Here is a 21,653-nt window from a genome sequence, read left to right as displayed (position 1 = left end):
TACTGTAAGAATCCGCTGGGTCTCGAACTGCCGATGTCGTATTCCGCAGGCCAGCACGCTATCCATTCGGCTACCAGGCTCCTACAAGATTACGATTCTGGATCTTCCTGATATATCGATGCCCTGCATTTCCCGCTCAATACGTAGTTTACTGGGTTCGCTACTAGAATTCGCTGTAGTCAAGTTCGCGCAGAGATAGAGAGAGAGAGTTGGTAAAATTTGTTGCGTGAATCTAGTCTTAGGTGCTGTAAGTTTATGTGTGCGAACAGCGATCTAGGTGGGCTGTCATCAGGTTACGGAATGATAGGGTGTTCTCGTTTAACGGTTGAGGTTATGTGTCGATGATTCCCGAGGAATCAAATAAATAAACGCCATGAGGCGTTTACGGCATTGATAAGTGACATTTATATACTCAGAAGTGTGTGTGGTGTGCCCCCCTCCCCAAGAACAAAAGTACATGTTCAATCAACTGCGTCATCAGAATGCTGTTTATTTTTGCATTTGTGTTAGTTAAAAGTGAATGCATTTTGTCTTTCTGGGAATAGCTGAGAGAAGAAGCTTAATTGATCCTTGGGATTTTACTCGGGGAAAAGCTGTCTGTCACCTGACCAGCCTACTGCTTGCCAGGAAATCAGTGCAGTATGTTCAGTACACTTGGCAGGCTCACTTCATATCGCAACAGAAACCTGACCTGCCTACTGCTTGTATCACAATGTTGTTGCACATTAAATCCCTTACCAGCTGTAACATTAACTTCACAAAGTTTACAGAACAGAATTGTTCCATCAGAACTAAAATATTCCTCACCGAAATCTTTAATGAAAGCTCTTAACTTTGCACTTTCAGAACACCACTTTTGGCATCTGAACTAAATGAAGGATTCACTGTAAATGCCCGAGAAATGTAGTTTCAAGTAAGAATTTCATACCCAAAATATGAATTTTATCCTCAAAATATAACCAAAATGATCCTAACCATGAATCACCAGTATTGTTCCCAACAAACTGTGGTCAACCGGTGTCCTTGAAGATCTAAACATGATTTTGTGATTGTAAATAAAATTTTCATGAAGCAGAGTCCTTGAGAAGCTAATAGTAGATCATACAGTAAAGACTGCACCAAACCCTTAATTTAGTATGACTCCTTCTTGTTCCTGTACGAACAAATATCTTTGAACAGAATGAGCAGTTGATTGATCCACTGGTTGCTTAGCCGCCTGACTGTGATTAAGAGATCAAGTGGCTAAAAGGGTGAATGAACTGACTAATTGATTCGTAGGCTATTTAATAATTATATTTCAACCGTACAAATTACTTAATACTAAATGGGATTAGGATTATTGTGAATGGAGGATCCAAGACATGAAATTGTAATCTGAACAAAATTAAACAAACAGCGATGCAAATACATAGTAATTAAATGGCTAATTTGAAGGAAAAAAAACATGCACAAACAATATTGATTATATAACTATCCACTGCTAATACTAAAGTGCCACTACATTCCTTGGGCAACACCAACCACCCACTGGTTTCTTGATTTGAACACTTTCCCAAAAAAACAGCACAATTCATGAAGCTCCTCATTATGTAATTTTCTCTCGCTGCCTGTATGTTTCTCTTAGTTACATGTATTCTGCTCATCACAGACATCAGTGCAAGACACCAAGTTTAACACCCACACAAAACAGCAGGTGAAATAAGTAGCCATTATTATCTGTAATTAAGAACTTTTCCAAAAGCAGGAACTTTGAACAATGAAGCATGAACTGGCCTTCAACCTAATAGAGGAAATAAATGTCTTAAATATACTGTCTCTTAGTATAACGATATTGCACAGTTCAGTATCACCTCACAATTGAATAAATATAGTCATTTCTTTCACTCTGATGTTGGAAACATACATGGCACCTATCACACCGTGCAAAGACGTCCATTCGACACAGCCCACACTGACAGGTTAATATTTCCCACTTATAGGACCACAGCTCCCTTGTTCTGTAGTGTCCTCTGTATCAATGAAACATTATGTCCATGTGACCATGCACTCTTTCTCCTACACAGTAACAATTCTAAGGCCATGTGATATCCCCAATTTCATCATGATCATGTAGTGACTGCTTACCATAATATACTACCAACATAATAAACAACAGGAAGCAGCAATTACCTGGCATGTCACAGCATTAGTGGGGGAGCCTACACAGACAAGACATGCAACATAAATCACATGCGTTGCGCATATGCGCATGCCAATCCAAATGTTCTTGGATCAGCACACAAGAACAAAACACAATTCTAACACACATGAAGAATCACAGCAAGGTGAAAAATCACTAACACACTGTCTGACCGGTATTCTACACTACTGTGAATGAAACAGTGATCCACAGAGCAATAAAATTAATTTAGTGTCCTACAAAACAACTCATTACAAAGATGGTTGCCTGCGACGTTGCACAAACTGATTTTTACATTAAATGGTGCAACAACCTGCAAGACAGCCACCTCCATATTCACTATCATAAGAACCTCAAAACTCAATTCAGTAATGGCAGATGACAAAGTTAAAATGAACAGAAGATCAAGAGAACTGAAATGGTAGATATTCACACCAAATTTCACAAAAACCAGTCAACTGCTGTGTAACTGAATCAGGCTAGATGGACATACACATGCAGCTTACTTAATTAATAAGACTGCTTTATAAGTCATTCAAAAACCACTGGATCAACTGGCATATTCTGATACACTATGATCAGATTCAACTGGAAGATCTGAGGAAACTGACAAAAAAAACCCTCTTCAGTCAGGACAGCAAATCCCCTGCTGAGACTTGTGCATAGGACGTAATTCATTTGAGAAACAGGAGTGCTAACACAACACTGCTATAATTTACTGGTAGAATCACTCCTTCCCAAACGAGGATTTGCACAGAATAGTTTTGTCCATGTACTACACAACAATTCAGATCATTTTTTCCTTACGCATAGGAGATATTTATTTATGGGGGATTTACACTAGTGACAGACTTCCTTCCTGTTGCTATAAAACAAGTTTGTGTCCCAAATTCCCCAAACCCTATTTCCTTCATGTATTCTAAAACACAGGTAACCCACAAATTTAGCATTCTGTACTTGCTATAGTACATTCTTTTCCAACTGAAACACATTTGCTCATCTTACATTCAGTTCACATATGAATAAAATGGGAAGAACCCTGAGAGAAGGCACAGACAGACCACAGAAATCACGTCCACAACATTCACAATAACACTCACCTGCGAGCTTCTTCATACTTAATCTGCTGTCGCAAGAACACCGCATTCTTCAGCAGTTCCTGTATGTTACCAAGGTTATCCTCTGCCCCCTCCATAGACTTCACTGCCCTGGAGAACAATACAACTGCTGAAAAAACTACACAAAGTTCTGGGAAGGTCTTGTGATTCTCACTTTTCTTCCAAATCATATATATATATATATAGATAGATAGACACATGCACACACACCATATTTGGCGACTTTGTGTCAGGACTCAGGATCTTATTCCTTTGCCAGGCAGAAATGTCAAATGAATGAAGGTCTAAAATCACTAAGTTAATTGATTAAATAATAAGCTTTCCTTGTAACATAAAGAAATTACACTTCACATAATTCAAAATGTCAACTAGAAATGAGCAAGATGCTGCTACAAGCCTGTGGAAAAGTATTCACTTGGGAACAAGGTTCCTCTTGAATACTAGTGAACGAACAGAATTTCCTTTAAACCTTACCCAATGGCATACTCCACATCGTAGCAACGTCCCTGCAACTCATGATGCAGTCTGGTAACTTCTACCCTCTTCTCCACCATCGGGGGCAGTGCTTTGCAATGTTACGTATATAAGTTCAACATAAACAACTCAATCCATGTTTGACACGTTTTCAAACCTTTTTTAACTTTCATTTCCAATTCCGGGTCTGATGACAGAGACATCGACATGATTCTCAACACAGTTACGTTATATTACCGATAACAAAGCACATCCATATGTGCCTAATAATTATTCCAAATAATCGCATACGAAGTACAGCCGATTAACAAACTACAGTTCTGAGTTACAAAGCATGTTACAAACTATGGAACTTCTAAACTTCCGTGTTTAACAGTGAAGCCAAAACAGTTTCATTTTAACATTGGCAACGGCTGGAACGGTATATTTTATCGTCATTAACTTTTAAATTGGTGACAATGAAGGGAACCGGAACTAATTTTTAAGTGCGGTCATTGCCAGTAGGAGTCGAATTACATGCTTTGTTGCTTGTGAGTTGGCAACGAGTTGGAAGTTTTGATAAAGAAGTGCCATTCCGTTGGGAAAGATTCGAAGTACTCGTGCGTACAACACGTTGGGGAGTGTATAAATTAATATTTCGTTAAAAGTCTTGAAAGAATGAAATTTATAAGTATTTTTGTTCTCGCAGCCCTAGCTGCTTATGTAGATGGTAATGAGGAAGAAGAAACGGGTGCCAGATTGCTAATTTCGAAACAGATACTGAATAGATATCTGGTTGAAGACATGGACATAGTAGCTGGGATATTTAGATGTCATATTGTTTCAGAAAAATTATCGTCCGGTTGTTTTTGCAGAATAGAAATTTTTACATATCATAGGCCGTTTATGTTACAAGCCAAAGAATATGGAGCATCTCATGATAATATTGTATTTAGTACCCATATAATACCAACATACCTCATAAACTTGTTTGATTATAACACACAACATTCTTTGCAGTACACACTATATAATGTTGGCACAAGTACTGCTCTTGGTGTTAAGCTGAGTGACAGTAGCTTTCACAAAGAGGCCTTCACTTTGGTGGGTGGTCAGCTCAACATCAAGATTGACAGGATCCCTGCAGGGACAAATGTATCTCATGTAGTAGTTGTCAGACCAAGGAAATATGGATACTTCAACTTCACAGCTGCAGAAGTCAACTACAGACCAACAGAGGATGCCTCTGAAGTGAGTTATCACTTGCATGGACCGTGGTCAAAATTTATAGAAATGTTTGTAATTTCCATTGTGCTGGTCCTAAATTATATATTTAGAATGTACAGGAAGCCATTGTAAAATAATGAGCATAAAACACAAATTCTTCAGATTGATAAAATGATTTTCATTTTGAAACATTTAAATATTACTTGGAAAATCCATCTATGGACACCATACTTGTTTCTGTCTGCTTCTCTGATATTCAAAGCTCATAATTAAAATGAACTGAGGACTGAATATAGCTAACATCAAAGCTAAAATTGAATATTAATCTCCAAACTTCTTACAAGTCTTCCAAGTGGTGTTCCTCAGGTTTCACCATCAAATTTCTGCATACATTTCATTTTTCCAGAACTTCTTGACAAATACATATGCCACAAAGCCTGTAATCATGTAAAATTCCTAAGTTTATCTCTTGTTTTGTTTTTTGGGTTTCTGTTAACATCGTCACACACTGCTCCTGTAGGACGCAACAGAAATGCATAACAAGTCTTTCCGTTTCAGCTGCAAGTGGCCGTGACAAGCGAACCCGGCGAGGGTCTCATCATTGCCTTCCATGACTATGATAAGAAAACCCTGTCTCTCAAATGAGATACAAACCCAAGATCTGCCAGATATGAAGTAGGAGAGTTAACCGCACAGACAAAACGTTTAACCGATGAAAGTTTTAAGTTAGTCTGTATAAAATTTACTCTCTAACAGTGCTGTAAATCCATGACAACTGTGTGATACATACTCCAGGTGGCAACAGTATTGCCATCTTTGGTGATGTTGTACTGGAACACACCACCGATCTTCTTGGCACGCTCTGGGTTTGCCGCAACCCGCTTTTTCAGCAAGTCAAACACACCATCCGAATCCAGCGCTGATGTGGATGCCTGCACCAACAATGCAACCTCACATTACAGTTTACAAAGCCACCAACATCATACACCATTTCTGCATGTCTCTAGGAACCTGTTAACTCTCTGGTGATAGAAAACGAAGGTCGAACATTGCCAATACCAAACAGTATCACTAGCTGCAGGACCAAGCCACTTTGGCACAGTTCAAACACATCTGTATTTGTCTAAGATCCAGCTTAATATTATCCTCCCCTTAAATTCTCAGTCTTACTTATGTCCAATTTTTTTAACAGGATTCCCACCAAACTATGCATACATTATGTGTTTTCATCTTATGAACAACACATTTAGTCCTTTAGTTCACTATCCTAAGAATCCACTTATTTGATCCTTCAAGATCCCAAATAATATTTGGTTGTTTTCAAACACAATTTAGGTTCTTCACACAAAGAAAGAAACCATATTTTACAACCATACAAAAGTGGAAAAATATGGATATGATGTAATTTGATCTTTAGCATTACTGAGAGTAGTTTCGATGGTTACACACTCTGTAATCAATAATGAGTACTTCCTGAACGTGTTAAATATTTATGAATACTATATTTTTAGCTTAAAAACAAATGCAAAACAATGTTCATATTTTCATTCTATGTCAGGACATGAGATGTGCCTCTGAACTACAAATTCCAGTTTTCACTTCCCTCACCTTGGTGGACCTCATCACAGCAGGCATAGTGACTGACTGATGCAACCAGCATACATCAGAGCTACTCACTTGTGTTTCTTCCATGACCTTGAACACAGCTACTGTACTGTACTGTACTGTACATGTTATCAAGACAACCTTACATGTAGGCTAAAGTGCAAAGTCTTTCCTGCCTCCTTGACAGTGACTCAGCTAGTCAAAAAACTTACTGCTTTTACAAAACAAAGGTTCATTATTCTGTTAGACAAAACACACACAAATGGCCATATCATGACTCGGCTCCACCCCCAGCTTCATGCCAAAAATTTTTTCCAAGTCTAAGCCAATTTCTGACCTAATGACATTTTACATAAACAAGTGTAGTGAAACAATGTATTCATGTGACAACTTCTCTTTGTCTCCCACAGTTCACTATTCACAAAGCACTAAGTGAACTGTACAAATCGTGAAGTTTCTTCCTCACTTTGCCCACTGAAGATGCAAATATCCTGAGAAATTGATTTGCAGATATTTACCATAAGCTGGAAATGTAACTAGGAAAGAGAAAACAAAGAAATTCCATAGAGCTTTTGAGTAACCTCTGAAGACCAACTAGATAATTAAAGAAAATAATTAACCCCTTCAGCCACAGTGAAGGTGCATAATATTCTATCAATCCATTGTTACCTCAAAGAAAACACAACACGTCTCCACGACAACACTAAACTAGTTAATGCTGCTTAGAGAAATAAATTACTGTTTATTCTGAGATCAATTCGTGAAGTTTCTTCCTCACTTTGCCCACTGAAGATGCAAATATCCTGAGAAATTGATTTGCAGATATTTACCATAAGCTGGAAATGTAACTAGGAAAGAGAAAACAAAGAAATTCCATAGAGCTTTTGAGTAACCTCTGAAGACCAACTAGATAATTAAAGAAAATAATTAACCCCTTCAGCCACAGTGAAGGTGCATAATATTCTATCAATCCATTGTTACCTCAAAGAAAACACAACACGTCTCCACGACAACACTAAACTAGTTAATGCTGCTTAGAGAAATAAATTACTGTTTATTCTGAGATCAATATAAAACCCACATTATATATTCTGTGGGCAAAATGCAGAGATAATGACTGTTACAGCAGGTGGTACATACAGTTACAACTCAGCTTTAAAGGGTTAAAATGGATCTTACTGAAGATGTGATACTAGCAATGCTGTAATGTTTGGGATCTTAACAAAAAGGAAACATAACCTTGTCACTGAGAGTAAGAAATTGCTAGGCTGAACAATGCAGGTTATCACAAGATAACAGAATATCAGTTACACTTTATATCGATTATAAACACAACTTGCAATCTGTAGGAACAAACACCACACAGCTCAGGCCTGCCTCATGGACTTATCTTGAACCACTTGAACACAATCCACAACCTAACACCCAGTATTTTAAAGATCCATTTTAATATTACACTCCCATCTATGAGTTGGTCTCTGAAGCCATCTCTTCCCTCAGGTTTTCCACACAAAATTCTGTACTCATTTCATGTCTTGCTCATGCATGCTGTATGCCCTGCCCATCAGAGCTTTCCTATCATTTTACTAAAAATCCAGAATTAAATCTTATATTTGGCTCATTAAACCCACACTAAATTAAACATTCTCCAAAACACAATTACAGAATTTACATCAAAATGTACATTTATATTAAGTAAGCTTTACATTCAAACAACACAGCTCAAATGCTTCGTCTTGTTTAGTAGCAGTGTACTGCATAATCAAATTGCATTTTTCTGTGAGGAACCTGCAATATGTGTGACCTTTTATTTCCACTGCGCAGACATGAAATTTAACACAAAAATTTCATTGGAAAAGCTGAAAGGAAAACAGTACTTGGGAGATCTACACACACACACAGACATTACTAAAATGCACCTTAGAGAAATATGATGTGAAGAAATAGATAGACTCAACCAGCTCATGACAGAGCATAAGGGCAGAATTATGTGAACGTGGTGAAAGGCCAGCAGCAACAAAATTTCTCACCAGCAGAACAACCATCATCAAAGATGATCTTGGCCCATCAGTCAGCCACAAAAACGTACCTTGTGCTGCGGGACGGATGCCTCGGTGAGATCGACATATGCGCCAGATATCACCACGCTCCCCGTCTCTTTCACCTTGGTCTGAAAGTGGATACGGTTCCCCTGTTGCCACATGTCAGTCTGTAGTGTCTGCCCAGGGATAACCGGCTTGCTGAACCGAGCCTGTAAACCAGTGACAGTCATCATTTTCTTCATACCCTCGCACTCTGATGGCCTGTGTAGTGCAACGATCTAAACCATATTAATGGGGATATCAGGTTGCATCTCAGTCCAGTTTCTGACTATCCTTCTCAGGCTAATCAGAGTTCTCCTCAGTCCCTCCAAAGAACTTCCAGCATAGTAACATGAAAATTAATATTACTGCCCCTTTCCAAATTCATACCCATTCATTATCCTCTCATTCTATGTGATGCTATATAACCTCTGAAAATGAAACACATTCATGAAATAACATCATATTTAACAATCTCTCTGATGGAAAAAAAGTACAAAGAACTTACAAAGCAACAAGATGATAAAATTAAAAAGAAGAGACTGAAATGGTAAAATGTTATGAACAGTCCTCCGGAATTACAACTTAGAAATCTACTATCAAGCCACACCATTGCACCCTGCTTCACATGAATATCCCTTAACGTATCCACTGTGAATGGGAGTCACGGTTATGAAGTATTCCAACAGGGATGCGAGAAAATAGGAAAGCATGTGGAAAGAATAAGAAAGTACAATGACTGACATCAACTGAACTGTACATCAGACACGGAAGAGGCAAGTGAAAAATGCTGTGAACACAAACAATCCATAGAACAACAGAAAGAGGGTGCTGGAATGTTATCATGAGAATGTGAAAATAGGAAAGCCCCAAAAAGAGATGTTTCTATTACACACCTTTATGGCTTTGAATTTGGTTGGATCATTATCCGCATACTGCTGTAGGACATGGCGGGCTGAGAAGCCCAGCGAACACAGACCGTGCAGGATGGGCCGATCAAATCCACCAAATGCAGCCACATTCGGGTCAATGTGAAGTGGGTTGCGGTCTCCAGACAGTCGGTAGAGTGCAGCCTGCAGGAAATAATGTTGAAGTGAAGAAACATTGACAATTAATTTGTAGGTGTGTTTATGATCTCTCTCCATACTAAATTCTACAGACTTAGCTGCAGTGCTTCATTAGTCATAATTTTCACACACAGCAATAAGTGCAGATTCAAAGCAGTCAGCATTTTCAGTCTACATCAAATAATCTGAAGGATGCACATTTTACAAAGCTCTATCACCACAAATATGTCAAGATCTTAATTAGATTGTGCTTCTTCTCCATATTTCACACGTTAGTACTACTGACAGAAGAAACTAAAAATACATACACAGAATAAGAAAAGTTACATTCACCCCCCCCCCCCTTCAAAGAAAAATAACCAAAGAGCCTCACACGTAACACATGCTTCCCTCTATTCTGACCTGATCAAGAGACGTGTGTTGCTCAACAGACAAATCAGGAATCCGCTTTGGTGGTTCTGCTGTTGGCACATCATAGGGTGAAGTACGCTTGTCTGTAACACCCTTCATTCCAACAGCAAATGTTGTCAGCAGGGACTGTGCCACCTTCTCACCACTTTCATCAGATGTCTCCACTGCAATAATGACAACAGACAGCAACTGAATTTGTATCACCTTGAAGACTAGACTTTTAAACCACTTATATTCCCCCTAGCCTAGACAGATCAAAGAAAAAGAGACACGTTACAACTGCACAAACCAAGTTGACAGAAGTTACAAATGGAATGATCATACTGCACAATTTTATCTCACCTTCCACCAGCACAACAGTCCCGGATCCCTTGTCCAACACATCCACCACCTTGCAGTGCACCTCAAGAGTCCCTTCACTGTTGATGGGACGCAGAACCTCCAAGTACTGCTCACCATGCAACATCTGGCAACATAGCAGCAACACGATCCTCCTCAGTCAACTCCAATTATGTACTCAATCGTTTCTCATTCCTTTGTGCCTCATCAGCAACCCTAAGGTTCATAATCCAATCAGTCTCTACGTCGAAACCACTGAACTATCTTTAAGTTAGCAGAACTTCTCGAATCCATTTAGTGGAAAGAAAGAAAGAAATACTTTATGATATATCTGCAAAAACAACTGAATACTGTCATTTGTTTACATGACCGAGTGGCATGCCAGTGGGAAGCATCTACACTCTGTGCAGCTCACTGAATCAGTGTGAATTCTATCCTCACTCTCTCTATGGTGCAGGATATTCTTTGAAAAACTGACTGTATACTTGGCTTCTCAAAAAATAGAACACTTTCTTTATAGAAGCCAAAGGTTCATCACTGAGTTCACAAAAGCCTGCCATAAGACTAACCTGAGCCAGCTGCATCCAGTTTGCTCCATAGATTTCTATCTCCCAAAAATCCATCTTAACGCCATCCCACCTACGCCAATGTCTCACCCACAATCTCCTCCCTTCAGGCCTTCTAACCAATATCTTGTAAACACCCCACCCCTCCACAATGCGTTCCGCATGTCCCGCCCGTCTTATCCTCCTCGATTTAATCGCCCTAACAGTATCAAGTGAGGGGTACAGTCCGTGAAGCTCATAATGCAATTTTCTTCCTGCCTCTTAGGTCGAAATATCCTAAACACTCTGTTCTCAAAGACCCTCAATCTATGTTCCTCCCTCAAAGTGGGAGACCAAGTTTAACACCCATACAGCACAACTTTTGTATCTTTAGTTTTCTTGATGTGAGATGAGAGGACAAAACATTTTGGACTGAATGATAGCAAGCATTCCCCGAGTCCACACCACACTGCTCAATTACAACTTCACTAGCATAGAATACGACCTGAATGATCCTCCGTTGCACTGAACAGAAAAACAACTCACTGCAGTATTATTTTTGCAGAAGCTGGATCTGCTTTCATTCCATGAGGACCAGCAGACTTTTAATTTCTTCCTCACTGCATGTACAGTGAACTAAACAAGTCAAGTGCGATGGAGACTGGCTATTATATTCGTAATAGACAAAGCACAGGCAGTAAAATGTGCCTTGCGTTAAGATATATGGACATGTTCAGCTGCGAAGGCAAGAAATGCACATACAGAGATGAAAACACAGCAAGAAGATTGTGAGGTGGCTCAGGGTTACATCCGAAGGCAGGCTTCGAAATGACCGATGCTGAACCTTGCGGTTATCCTCAAAAGAGTCTGCTTATCAAGACATAACCTCACTTACCCTGGCAGGATTGAAATCCCTGCCACTGAACACCTCAGCAGTAACACTAGACTCCATCACGGCAGACACGCCTTGCAACACGAGGAACATCGGCAATGCAGAGAAGTCTGCGTGGCCTTCATACAGGAATCTCAGGTCACTTGGGTTGGTCACAGTGCTACCAACTGCAATAAAACAAACACATTACTTGTCTGTCACACTGTCACAAACACACGCACATAAGGGCACATTACTCACCTCCCAGTGCATACAGGATCAGGTCACGAGGAGTGTATTGGAACTTTGTCACAACACTCTTCTGGAAAGGAAATCAGGACCTTAAACCATGTTCACAGAATAAGTGTCATCAAAAAGACAAAATAAGTTCAAGTCTGCACAAACATTAGCCACCATCAATACTTGGATGGCAGCACCAGCCATTGCCAAAACTAATGTACACCTCATTTAACAAAATACTGGACCTCCAGTGGCGTAAGCCACAATGAAGCAGTCAGCTTCTTCCAACACCATACGCAAGAAACACACAACTGAAGTAACGTAAACCACGTACTACAATTATGGCGACGGGCTAAAATCCTGTACGCAATAAACAAAATTAATTCTGCTCATTCATACGTCTTATACTACACTCCCTCTATACACCTCCACTGGATGGTGCTTAGACACAGGGGTAACTTGAATAATTACTATCTGAAAGCATATGCAAAAAACTACATCGAGTCATAACTCACGCCATCAGAAGAAAGCCCAGAGTTCGACTTCATCTGCTCCAGAACGGTCATCAGGGTACCAGATGCCTCCTGGATGGACTCCAATTTAACGGCAGCAGACATATCTGTCACCTTGCCCCAGTTCTCACGAACAGCCTCTGGTGTCACCAGCTCATTCATCTGTGCACGCAGCAGGCCACCCGGTGAACGCACCAGATAACCTGAAGGTTGTCAGACAAGAACGCATCCTGATGGAAAGTTCTGCCGACACTCAGCACGGGAGGTAAACGGTTCTCTGCTTGTCTATCATTACTGTGTTTCATGGCTATTCCAAGCTGTCTCACTGAAATCAGGACCCTTGAAACATGAATCCGGTCATTCTACCGCTGTTGACACATCTACGGAAGTCCACATGCAGATTCTGCGACTTATCTACGATTGTGATTTGCAGTGAAAAAATCATTTCTGCATTTCACTGAAAGAGCAACAACAGACCCAACCTTCATGACCCTAATGAAATGCAGTCCTGTTTTGGACGGCATCACATGACTCAGAACCAGTGGTGTCGTTACAGGCATCGAGCATATTCCGAACAGGGGTGCCACTGACACTTACATTTTCCTGCCCAGCCAGCAGCAGACTCGATGATGGAGCCAGTCTCCTCACAGGATTCGTGACACAGCCACGCGACGACTGGCGCAATCAGCTCTGGGCGCAGCTGCGCAAAGAAATCTGTGCAACAAACAAGTGACTTATCAGTATCACATTAGTGTTTATAATCATGAGACAATATTAAAAACTGCTGATAACAGATCTCAAAAACATGAACTATTTATTACAACTGATAATATGACAAAAGGGTGAATATACTTCCAAAATGCACTGTTTGCATCATCTTGATGTTCATTTATTGTAAACAGAAGTGACACACTGTCAGGCTTTAGTATCAGCAGCACCCACCAGGTGGCAGGATGTCTTCAGTAAGCCGGGATGCCGCAGTTGGCACAATCACATTGCAGTGGATGTTGTCCTTCCTGCCCTCTATCGCTAACGTATTGTTCAGACCAACCAGCCCCATCTTGGCAGCACTGCAACCATAAAAAAAACATACATGGACTCTTCCCAAGAAATGCATAAAGCGGCCATCACTCACACCAACTTTCTTATTTGAGAACAACTTTTCAGCCGCACGAATTACACAGTCCTGAAAGGAAGAGCGATGGTGAATGACGAACTGGAGAGGATGTAGAAGTGACCCTCGGTTATATAACACACTAACCCAGCATCTGTCTTGAGGAACTGTGGGGGAAAACAGTTTCTACCATTTCTGGCAACCAAAGACAAACTTTTATTTTTATAAATAACCAGAATGTTAAATCAATATTTCATAGGCGGGGGGAGGGGTGTATTGTAATTAATACTTTTAAATCCCAAAGATATTCAAAGCAGAACAGATTAATGTCCAAGATATCACGCACACATTATACAAATGATCAATCCTATGAAAGATAAATATACTGAAGTGTCACTAACACCGACCTGTAGTTTGCCTGCCCAAAGTTCCCATATAGACCAGAATTGGAGGATGTCACAATGACACGTCCATACTTTTGTTTACGGAAGTGAGGCCACGCGGCTCGAGTTGCCTTGAAAGCACCTGTTAGGTGTACGTCCTGAATTAAGCCTGCAACAGTAACAAATGATCATTAAACCTCAACAGCACTAGTAACTAGACAAAAAAGCATGCAAAATCATCCCTGAACTCAAGAAATCTACCATAGTCCCTTTTCTTTTGGCCTCCTATACAAAATCAACAACAGACAAAACAGCTCGGCATAGCAGACAGTATTTGTCAAGGTTTTCCTCAGCCTCTCTAGGCAAATGCCATGGACAGTCTCTTGAAACTGGTCAGAACCACAATGAGAATAGACGCTTGTGAATTTTAACTCTTTCAGAATTAGTCTCTGCAGAAAAATGATATTCCAATTTCACTGAACTATCAGACTTTAACGTAAAATGGCCCCTGGGACAGCTACATAATATCCAGTCACTGGCGCTCTTAGTTTTCTGACTGACTGACTGTAGCAGTCCAAATACACTGAAAGTACCCCACAATCTGATATTATGGCCAAGAATAAGATTTAATCTCAAACATACTCCAGTCTGCGTCACTAATCCTGGAGAATGACTTGTCCAGGATCCCAGCATTGTTCACTACCACATCTACTCGTCCAAACTCTTCCAGAGCCGTCTATATAATCTTCTCTCCATTCACCACACAATCATAGTTGGCTACAGCCTTGCCACCTACCAGAAACAAAACAATCTACGATACAGATGCAATCCCGCGGTGCTGCGACTTCACCGTAAAACAGAAGTTGGAAAGGAAAGGGAATCAGACGGAGGTGGTAGAGGGGGACACAAGGAAGCAGTTTGTAAGAAGGAAGGAGAAAGAGAAGAGGTGAGAGGACAAACAAGAAACTTACATGCAAATGCAGTAGCAGCCAACAAGCATCATAATGCACTAAACCCACCTTTGTGCCGGATCTCTTCTACAACACTGTCTGCTGCACTCCTACTCTTCCCATCGCCATGGCGACCACCACCAAGGTCATTCACCACAACTGATGCTCCACGCTCCGCAAACAGCAGGGCATATGCTTTACCCAGGCCTGAAACATAAAGTCATGGCTGGTCAGAATTATGAGGAACTGGCACACAAGAAATGATAAGTGGGTGAAACGACACACAGAACTGTTCATTGCAAGAAGTTGTAAGCAAATGCCATGATTAATACGATTATGAGACAATGGAAACAGACAAATGATAAAAGAGAAGGGTATTAACTCACCTCTGCAGTGCACACATCACATGGCATGTGGAGTCTCATCATACTTTAATATTATCATGACAACTTTTATCCATGGAAATGGACACACACAAACTGGTACAATTAAAACTGGAAACATACTGTTGTAGCAGCCCACACCCTTCAATTTCATATTTTTGTCTTAACAAATGAGGGAAAGAACTATATTTTTTTTGTACAATATAGTCATTAATGAAGCTGAAACCGCGAAGACAAGAACGATAACCTAAAATAATTTCGACAAGAATTAAATATTTCCGAAAGAAAGTCTTGCATACTAGAAAAGCGATCAGGCACAAACATTATTTTCGTGTACGATAATCACCTGCACCAGCTCCTGTAACTACAACCACTCGGCCATCGAATCGCAGATCTGTCATGCTTAATAGGGCCCTACAGAAGTCCGAACCTGAAACAAGACGAAGTTACGTGACCAAACACACGGATAAGGTAGTACAAGTGCAAGATTAACCAGTACTTCGTACCTTGTTTACTTTCGTGTGTATAACTGCGAAGTCATCGTCAAGAAATAATGTAACCGTTAAAATTATAATACAACGCACAAATTGCTAAATCTTACTACGTACGATAAATCCGCCGCTGTCTAGTCGTAGACTCCAAGACACAATCCACTACCAAGAGATCATCACAGTTTGTGTGCTTGTTTTTTCAGACCTTCGCATCAGATACGGCCAGTCTGCTGTCTGACATAACTGCAAAACCTCTGTACAAGAAATATGTACTGTACTTCAAAACAGGTTACGAAAGTGATCGACGCAATTTCGCTAGTCATTTTTTCCCATATCGATATATTTAGATTAATGCAGTGCTACCAATAGTATCAGTAGATCTAGCGAAAATGTTCGAAAGCAACAAATGGCATTTTACCTGTCTGAATGTAGAGTTCCCAAATTGAGATATTTCCTTGCCCTACTTTCACATTTTATACATTGTATCATAATATCCCATAGAAACTGTACTTACTGCTTTTATTTTTCTTAACTCATGTCACAGTTTTCCTGCCTATGTTATTAATACAGAAAAGAAACATGACTAACTTAAAAGCATGAAGTAACAAGGGGAATATGCTTACTGCCTTCATCACCAGAGAGATCGCCTAATAATGGTGTCAATTTATATTACACTACACTGCGCAATATCCCACAACGCTGTCATCTTCACACACTTTTCCCATGAGCATCTGCTCTACACAAGGAAGTTAAATCAGCAACTAGGATGTGTCTTACTGAAGAACATTAGGAAAGAGCATGCAAATTGCAACAATGAAAATTAAATGTGATACTGAAAGCTGAATAAAGCTAAAGCAGTGTTAAATGTATTTTTTATAAATTACTATGATATTTTAATGTCCCCAGTCCAAGACTGTGGGATTTCATGTCAGTGACAACTTCAGATCAATTTATAAGATGTCACTAGTAAGATGGGATGTCTTAAAATTCAAGGTCGTGCAGACACATGTTCATGAATTTCTTATCTCATACCATCACACTGACAGTCCCGAGTTTCAGGCACACAAAGTTACAGCATAACAAAAGCATGCGAGTCACAGTAAGAATTGAGGTTCTCACAGTGGCGAGTACGAATATGACTCGTTTTCTGTGTTGTAATGCTACAACCCAGAAGGCAGCCATCTTCATGTGACTCACAATTTATTTATACTTTATTTAACGATGCTGTCACTAGCTGAGACTTTATAATGTCGAGTGAGAGGATGATAGTAAACAGAGAATTGGAAAACATGTGGACAGAAGTGATCATGGCCTAATTTAAGGAACTATCCAAGCATTTTCTGGAGGGACTGAGGAAAACCACAACAAGCCTTCGTCACGATAGCCAGTCTGCAGGCCAAGATCTGAACCCAGGACCTGCCAAACATGTAGCAGGAGTACTAACCATTCAACTATGATGTTTTGTGTGATTCACAAGATACAAACAATTTTATTACACATAATCAACTGGTTACCGTAGTAAACCGACGTTTCGGGAACAAACTGTCCCCATCTTCAGGGTTTGTTCCCGAAACGTCGGTTTTACGTGGGCAAGGAACTGAGACAATTGTCTGTATGTCGGATCTCGCGTGGTGGCAGATTTTGAGCAACTTCAATTCTATCTCCGATAATGACAATGACTTCGTGGATTCAAACTTGTTACCCTAAAATATGAAGCCAGCGAATGTGAACATTTGCCAAGTGAACTCTGAAAACCAGAGATGAGCTAAATGTGGAGCGGAGAATTTCCCGAAGCGATGCCTACCGACGCCAGTTCGCGTTCAGTTTCATCAAAATCCGTTCAGCGCTGTTGAGGGCAGCAACCCGAAAGTTCGCTACGCGGGGCATTCTCCTCCTGAGCCAGCTTTATCCACACAACCTACTTCCCTCGCCGGCCCGCGGTAAATTCGAGTAAAGATTCCTGTTAGTCCCCGGGTCTGGATTAATCGAGCAGGGCGAGTTATTAAGCGAACGACCAACATTCCGTAATTCTTTGGCAGGCCCAGCCCTCGCACAACGCCGAAGGCCAGATCACAAATAGCGGTCAAGGTCAGGGAACCGTCTCCATGGAAACAACCGACAGTCGGAGAGACCAAGAAAAACGACTGGCGGCATTTCTCAGGAGCTACAAGAAAGGAATTAGCACGTCTCTCGAGCAACTGACAGTTGCCTACACTTCCGCGAAGGATCATCACCGCATTCCCCAGAAGCTGAGGTCCGAACTCCATCCGAATTAAATTCAGACACTGTGTAAGTTCCACGTATTGAGATTAAGCAGATGTAATATGAGAGCGCCCTCACAGCTCGCAACGCCTCCTGTGATAACAGTTTCCTTATGATGCCATCGCCTGTAACGAGATCACGTGTGAGGTCGCACTCATAAAGAGAATGACATCACGCCACCTTCTTCGATATTATACATAAACTTCATGGTCCCAGGGCGCGTGAACTTGATCTTGTCTTGAGACTGAATAAAACTCTTCATATTATTATCTACAAACTGACAACCTTCAGCTATTTCAATCTGCCCGCCAATCCTACGAAATACTACCAACATCTGAGGAAGCCGATTACCAACTTTACCTCAGGCACTTCCAAGCGTATTACAACTGCACGACGCACCTTCACATTCTCCCGCCCGCAGTTCACAATCTTCTGTTTCCCGTCTCCTCTCTAACAACGAATGTTTCCTACTGTTTTGTATGGGTGTGAAACCCGGTCTTTCACTTCAAGCGAAAACACAGACTCGGGGTGTCTGAGAAGAGAGCGCTGAGGGTAATATCTGGACCCGAGACGGATGAAGTGACAAGAGCGAGGAGGAAACTGCGTTATAAGGAGATAAGAATTTCGTTCAGAATTTGACTAGCCGACCGACCGAGGGCTGAAGATGGACTCTGCTCCATGCAGCTCGTTCTGGTCAGACTTTTACATCGCCAAGGATGCTGCAATCAATAGGCGTTCGGTGTAACCCAGTTATCGGCAACGTAGTCTGAAATCGGTTGTCAGCTTTACTGCGGGGCGTGGTGGCAACTTAACTGTCACAGAATACATTTTTATACGCCAAGGAACGGGGTCCTGCTCGATGCCTGACAGTCACGAAATTTGCAGGACTCATAAGTTCACTGTCGCTTTCATAAATGCCAGACTTAACCCTCTAAATCCCGAAGCTCGCCTAATTAGACAAAAGTGGTTAGTTGTTTGCGTTTTTATAATACAATATAACGTCTTCTAGACTTAAACACGTCATGCAATGAATGGATTATTACCAGGTTTTTGCGATCTACTTGCCTAGAAACTGCACCAGCGTCTGACATGAGATATTTTCTCAACTCTTCTCTTATCTCGCCTCCTGCTCGAGATAAGGAGTGCGTGTTTGGTGGCGTTGTTTCCACGTCATTACTGAAGTGATAGAAAGTTTTTCCAGATTTTTACTAGGAATCCATCGCGTAAAAGGCGACTAATATCAAATCATCACATGTCTCCGGCAAAATGTTTATGTGTGTATAAAACACTCAAAATACTTGGCAAATCAACCCAAATGCATTTTCCGATACCCTTCCGGCACGACAAAGGCGATAATTGAATGTCTGTTCAGTTACGTCATTCTTTGCAACTTCATCAGATACGCGTCGAGACCCGATGCTTCGCCTGAAAGTTAGAAATGGTTCCCGGAAGGCACTCAGGACCCGGAAGATTAAAGTTATTTCCAATAATCACCTTCTTTGCCATATGCACCGACGTCGACCGCAATAAACTTGTAATTAGCGTCCACGATGGCTAAAAGAACGATAGAAAAGAAAGCTTTGTAGTTGAAAGAGATTGGCTCCAACGGCGTTCGGAAAATTCCATTTTATCCAAAATTCGTTTGAAATGCGTTGAAACTCTCGTTGCGTAGGTTCAGGCATGAGTTGAGGTACCAACTTGTTTCTTAGACACCTAAGAACCTCTTTCACGATTGGTGAAATATGACGCGCTGATATACGGTAAGCAAACGATAGTGAAGCGTAACTTTCGCCAGTCGCCATAAATCTGAAGGGAAAAAATTGTCAATCACTCAATAAGTGATATCGTACACAAAGAACACGCACACGAAAATGGGCGTATTTTCTCATTTCAGATGGAGACTGTAGAAAACGCTGGAAGTATATACGGGATTCATACAATCGATTTAAACGCAAAAGAAAAATGTCAACCGGATCAGCTGCACCACCGAAAAATTCTAAGTGGGATTTTTTCAAGAGACTCCAATTCTTAGAACCGGTTTCAACAGAAAGACCTACTGCATCTAATGTTGAGTCAGATTCAGCGGCAAACGCACAGTTTGAGACTCGGACTGAAAACAGCGAAGGTTGTCCAGATGAAGCATCGCAGTCCTCTGTACCACAGCCTCCACGACGAAAAAGACGCAACAACAATCATGATGATATTCTTGATAATCTCGTGCAACAGTTAAGTGCCAACACTGATACAGAAATTGAAGACGAAATTGCTTCATTTGGGAACCACGTAAAGGCTCCACGTTTGAAAATACAAGCTAACATTTTAAGTCACTATGAAGTGATTCAGATGGATATGCGAGGAGCAACATGGGATGTCCAACCCAAGTTCATCTGAGGTATTCTCCTATAAGAACTGCCTCGACCCCCGAACCAACCAACATCACAGAATGAAGACAATTGTCATTACATTTGTGACATAATTAGTAATAATACAATATAAGAAACTTAACCGTAACGTGAGCGACAGTTTTTGTTGTTTGTATGTTTTTCCTATTAAACTCAGTGCGTAACCAAACTGCTTTTGATTCAATCTGAAATAACTCCTGAAACTTTCTTCTTCTAATGATAAATGATTCTTTATTAACAGACAGAAAGATCCTTCTTCGCGTCTGGTTTTGAATATTGAACTCGTAGGTTTTCTTTCTTTCTTTCTTTCTTTCTTTCGCAACAAATAACACAGCAACACATCTTCTTCTTCTTCTTCGAGTAAACTTTTTAGAAGCATTTTTCTACTCATTTTTCACAGAATATGTGCACGCGTCTCAACAAAACAAACACTTAGCCGCATGTCTCGGTCGTCACCTCAAAAGTGAGTGGCGGGAAGCTGCGATGAGTCCGTCTCTGTCGCGTGCAGCCAAATTGTACCTTAAGAAGACCCCATAAATATAACTGCAGGTGGTACATATAGTTACCACTGTGCTTCAAAGAGTTAAATGCATCTAAAAATATTTGAGACACGACCTGCAGTTTAACATTCCGTGATAAGAGAACTTTTCCATCACAGTGATCGTGTCGACAGCCATAAAATGCAGACGTCCTCTTCAGGAAATTCTGCCACGAGCTCTCGTACCGGATCCTGCCTGAAGCAAGAAATCGCCGCGTGAACCAATTACTTAGGTCAAGGCCAGCGGAAATCAGGCAGAGCCGTGCGTGAGACGACGCAGCTGCGATAATGATAAAACCTCCTCGTGATTATCTTTTTACAATTCAACGGATTACACAGCGTCGAATGAGAGGAAGACAATGAATAATGAATTAGAAAGGATGTGGAAGGAAGCGGTCGTAGCCTAATTTACGGTACCATCCCGGAATTTGCCTGAAGGGGCTGAGATAGCCGGGCTCTGAGCCGAGATTTTAACCCGGGAC

At 40.8% G+C, this 21,653-nt stretch overlaps 2 protein-coding genes and 1 pseudogene across 3 annotated transcripts; 2 read left to right on the top strand and 1 right to left on the bottom strand.

Annotated features, from left to right (window-relative positions):
• Positions 1 to 1,699: 1,699 nt before the first annotated feature.
• Positions 1,700 to 6,510, top strand: LOC147871818 (translocon-associated protein subunit beta-like). Its single transcript, XM_087360087.1, has 2 exons — positions 1,700 to 5,001; positions 5,536 to 6,510. Exons 1-2 carry the CDS (start codon positions 4,429 to 4,431, stop codon positions 5,620 to 5,622), a joined length of 660 nt encoding a protein of 219 aa, XP_087216213.1. The 5' UTR covers positions 1,700 to 4,428; the 3' UTR covers positions 5,623 to 6,510.
• On the bottom strand, positions 4,686 to 15,902 carry LOC147871817 (peroxisomal multifunctional enzyme type 2-like; annotated as a pseudogene). Its single transcript, XR_015538280.1, has 15 exons — positions 15,825 to 15,902; positions 15,165 to 15,302; positions 14,788 to 14,937; positions 14,170 to 14,314; positions 13,591 to 13,718; positions 13,246 to 13,362; positions 12,652 to 12,851; positions 12,158 to 12,218; positions 11,921 to 12,084; positions 10,484 to 10,607; positions 10,133 to 10,305; positions 9,560 to 9,736; positions 8,672 to 8,833; positions 5,768 to 5,909; positions 4,686 to 4,891 (listed from the first exon to the last, which is right to left on the bottom strand). The product of XR_015538280.1 is annotated as a peroxisomal multifunctional enzyme type 2-like (transcript).
• A 5-nt stretch (positions 15,903 to 15,907) lies between these two features.
• LOC147871816 (uncharacterized) lies at positions 15,908 to 20,823 on the top strand. Its single transcript, XM_087360090.1, has 2 exons — positions 15,908 to 18,258; positions 20,126 to 20,823. Exon 2 carries the CDS (start codon positions 20,194 to 20,196, stop codon positions 20,620 to 20,622), a length of 429 nt encoding a protein of 142 aa, XP_087216216.1. The 5' UTR covers positions 15,908 to 18,258; positions 20,126 to 20,193; the 3' UTR covers positions 20,623 to 20,823.
• The last annotated feature ends 830 nt before the right edge of the window (positions 20,824 to 21,653 follow it).

This window comes from Zootermopsis nevadensis, unplaced genomic scaffold (assembly GCF_977971745.1).
Source record: "Zootermopsis nevadensis isolate Lab colony 2312 unplaced genomic scaffold, Znev_1.0 Znev_ptg000038l, whole genome shotgun sequence".
NCBI classification, from domain to species: Eukaryota; Metazoa; Arthropoda; class Insecta; order Blattodea; family Termopsidae; genus Zootermopsis; species Zootermopsis nevadensis.
Note: the sequence above shows the minus strand (reverse complement) of the source record. Positions and strands in the feature narration are given on the sequence as shown.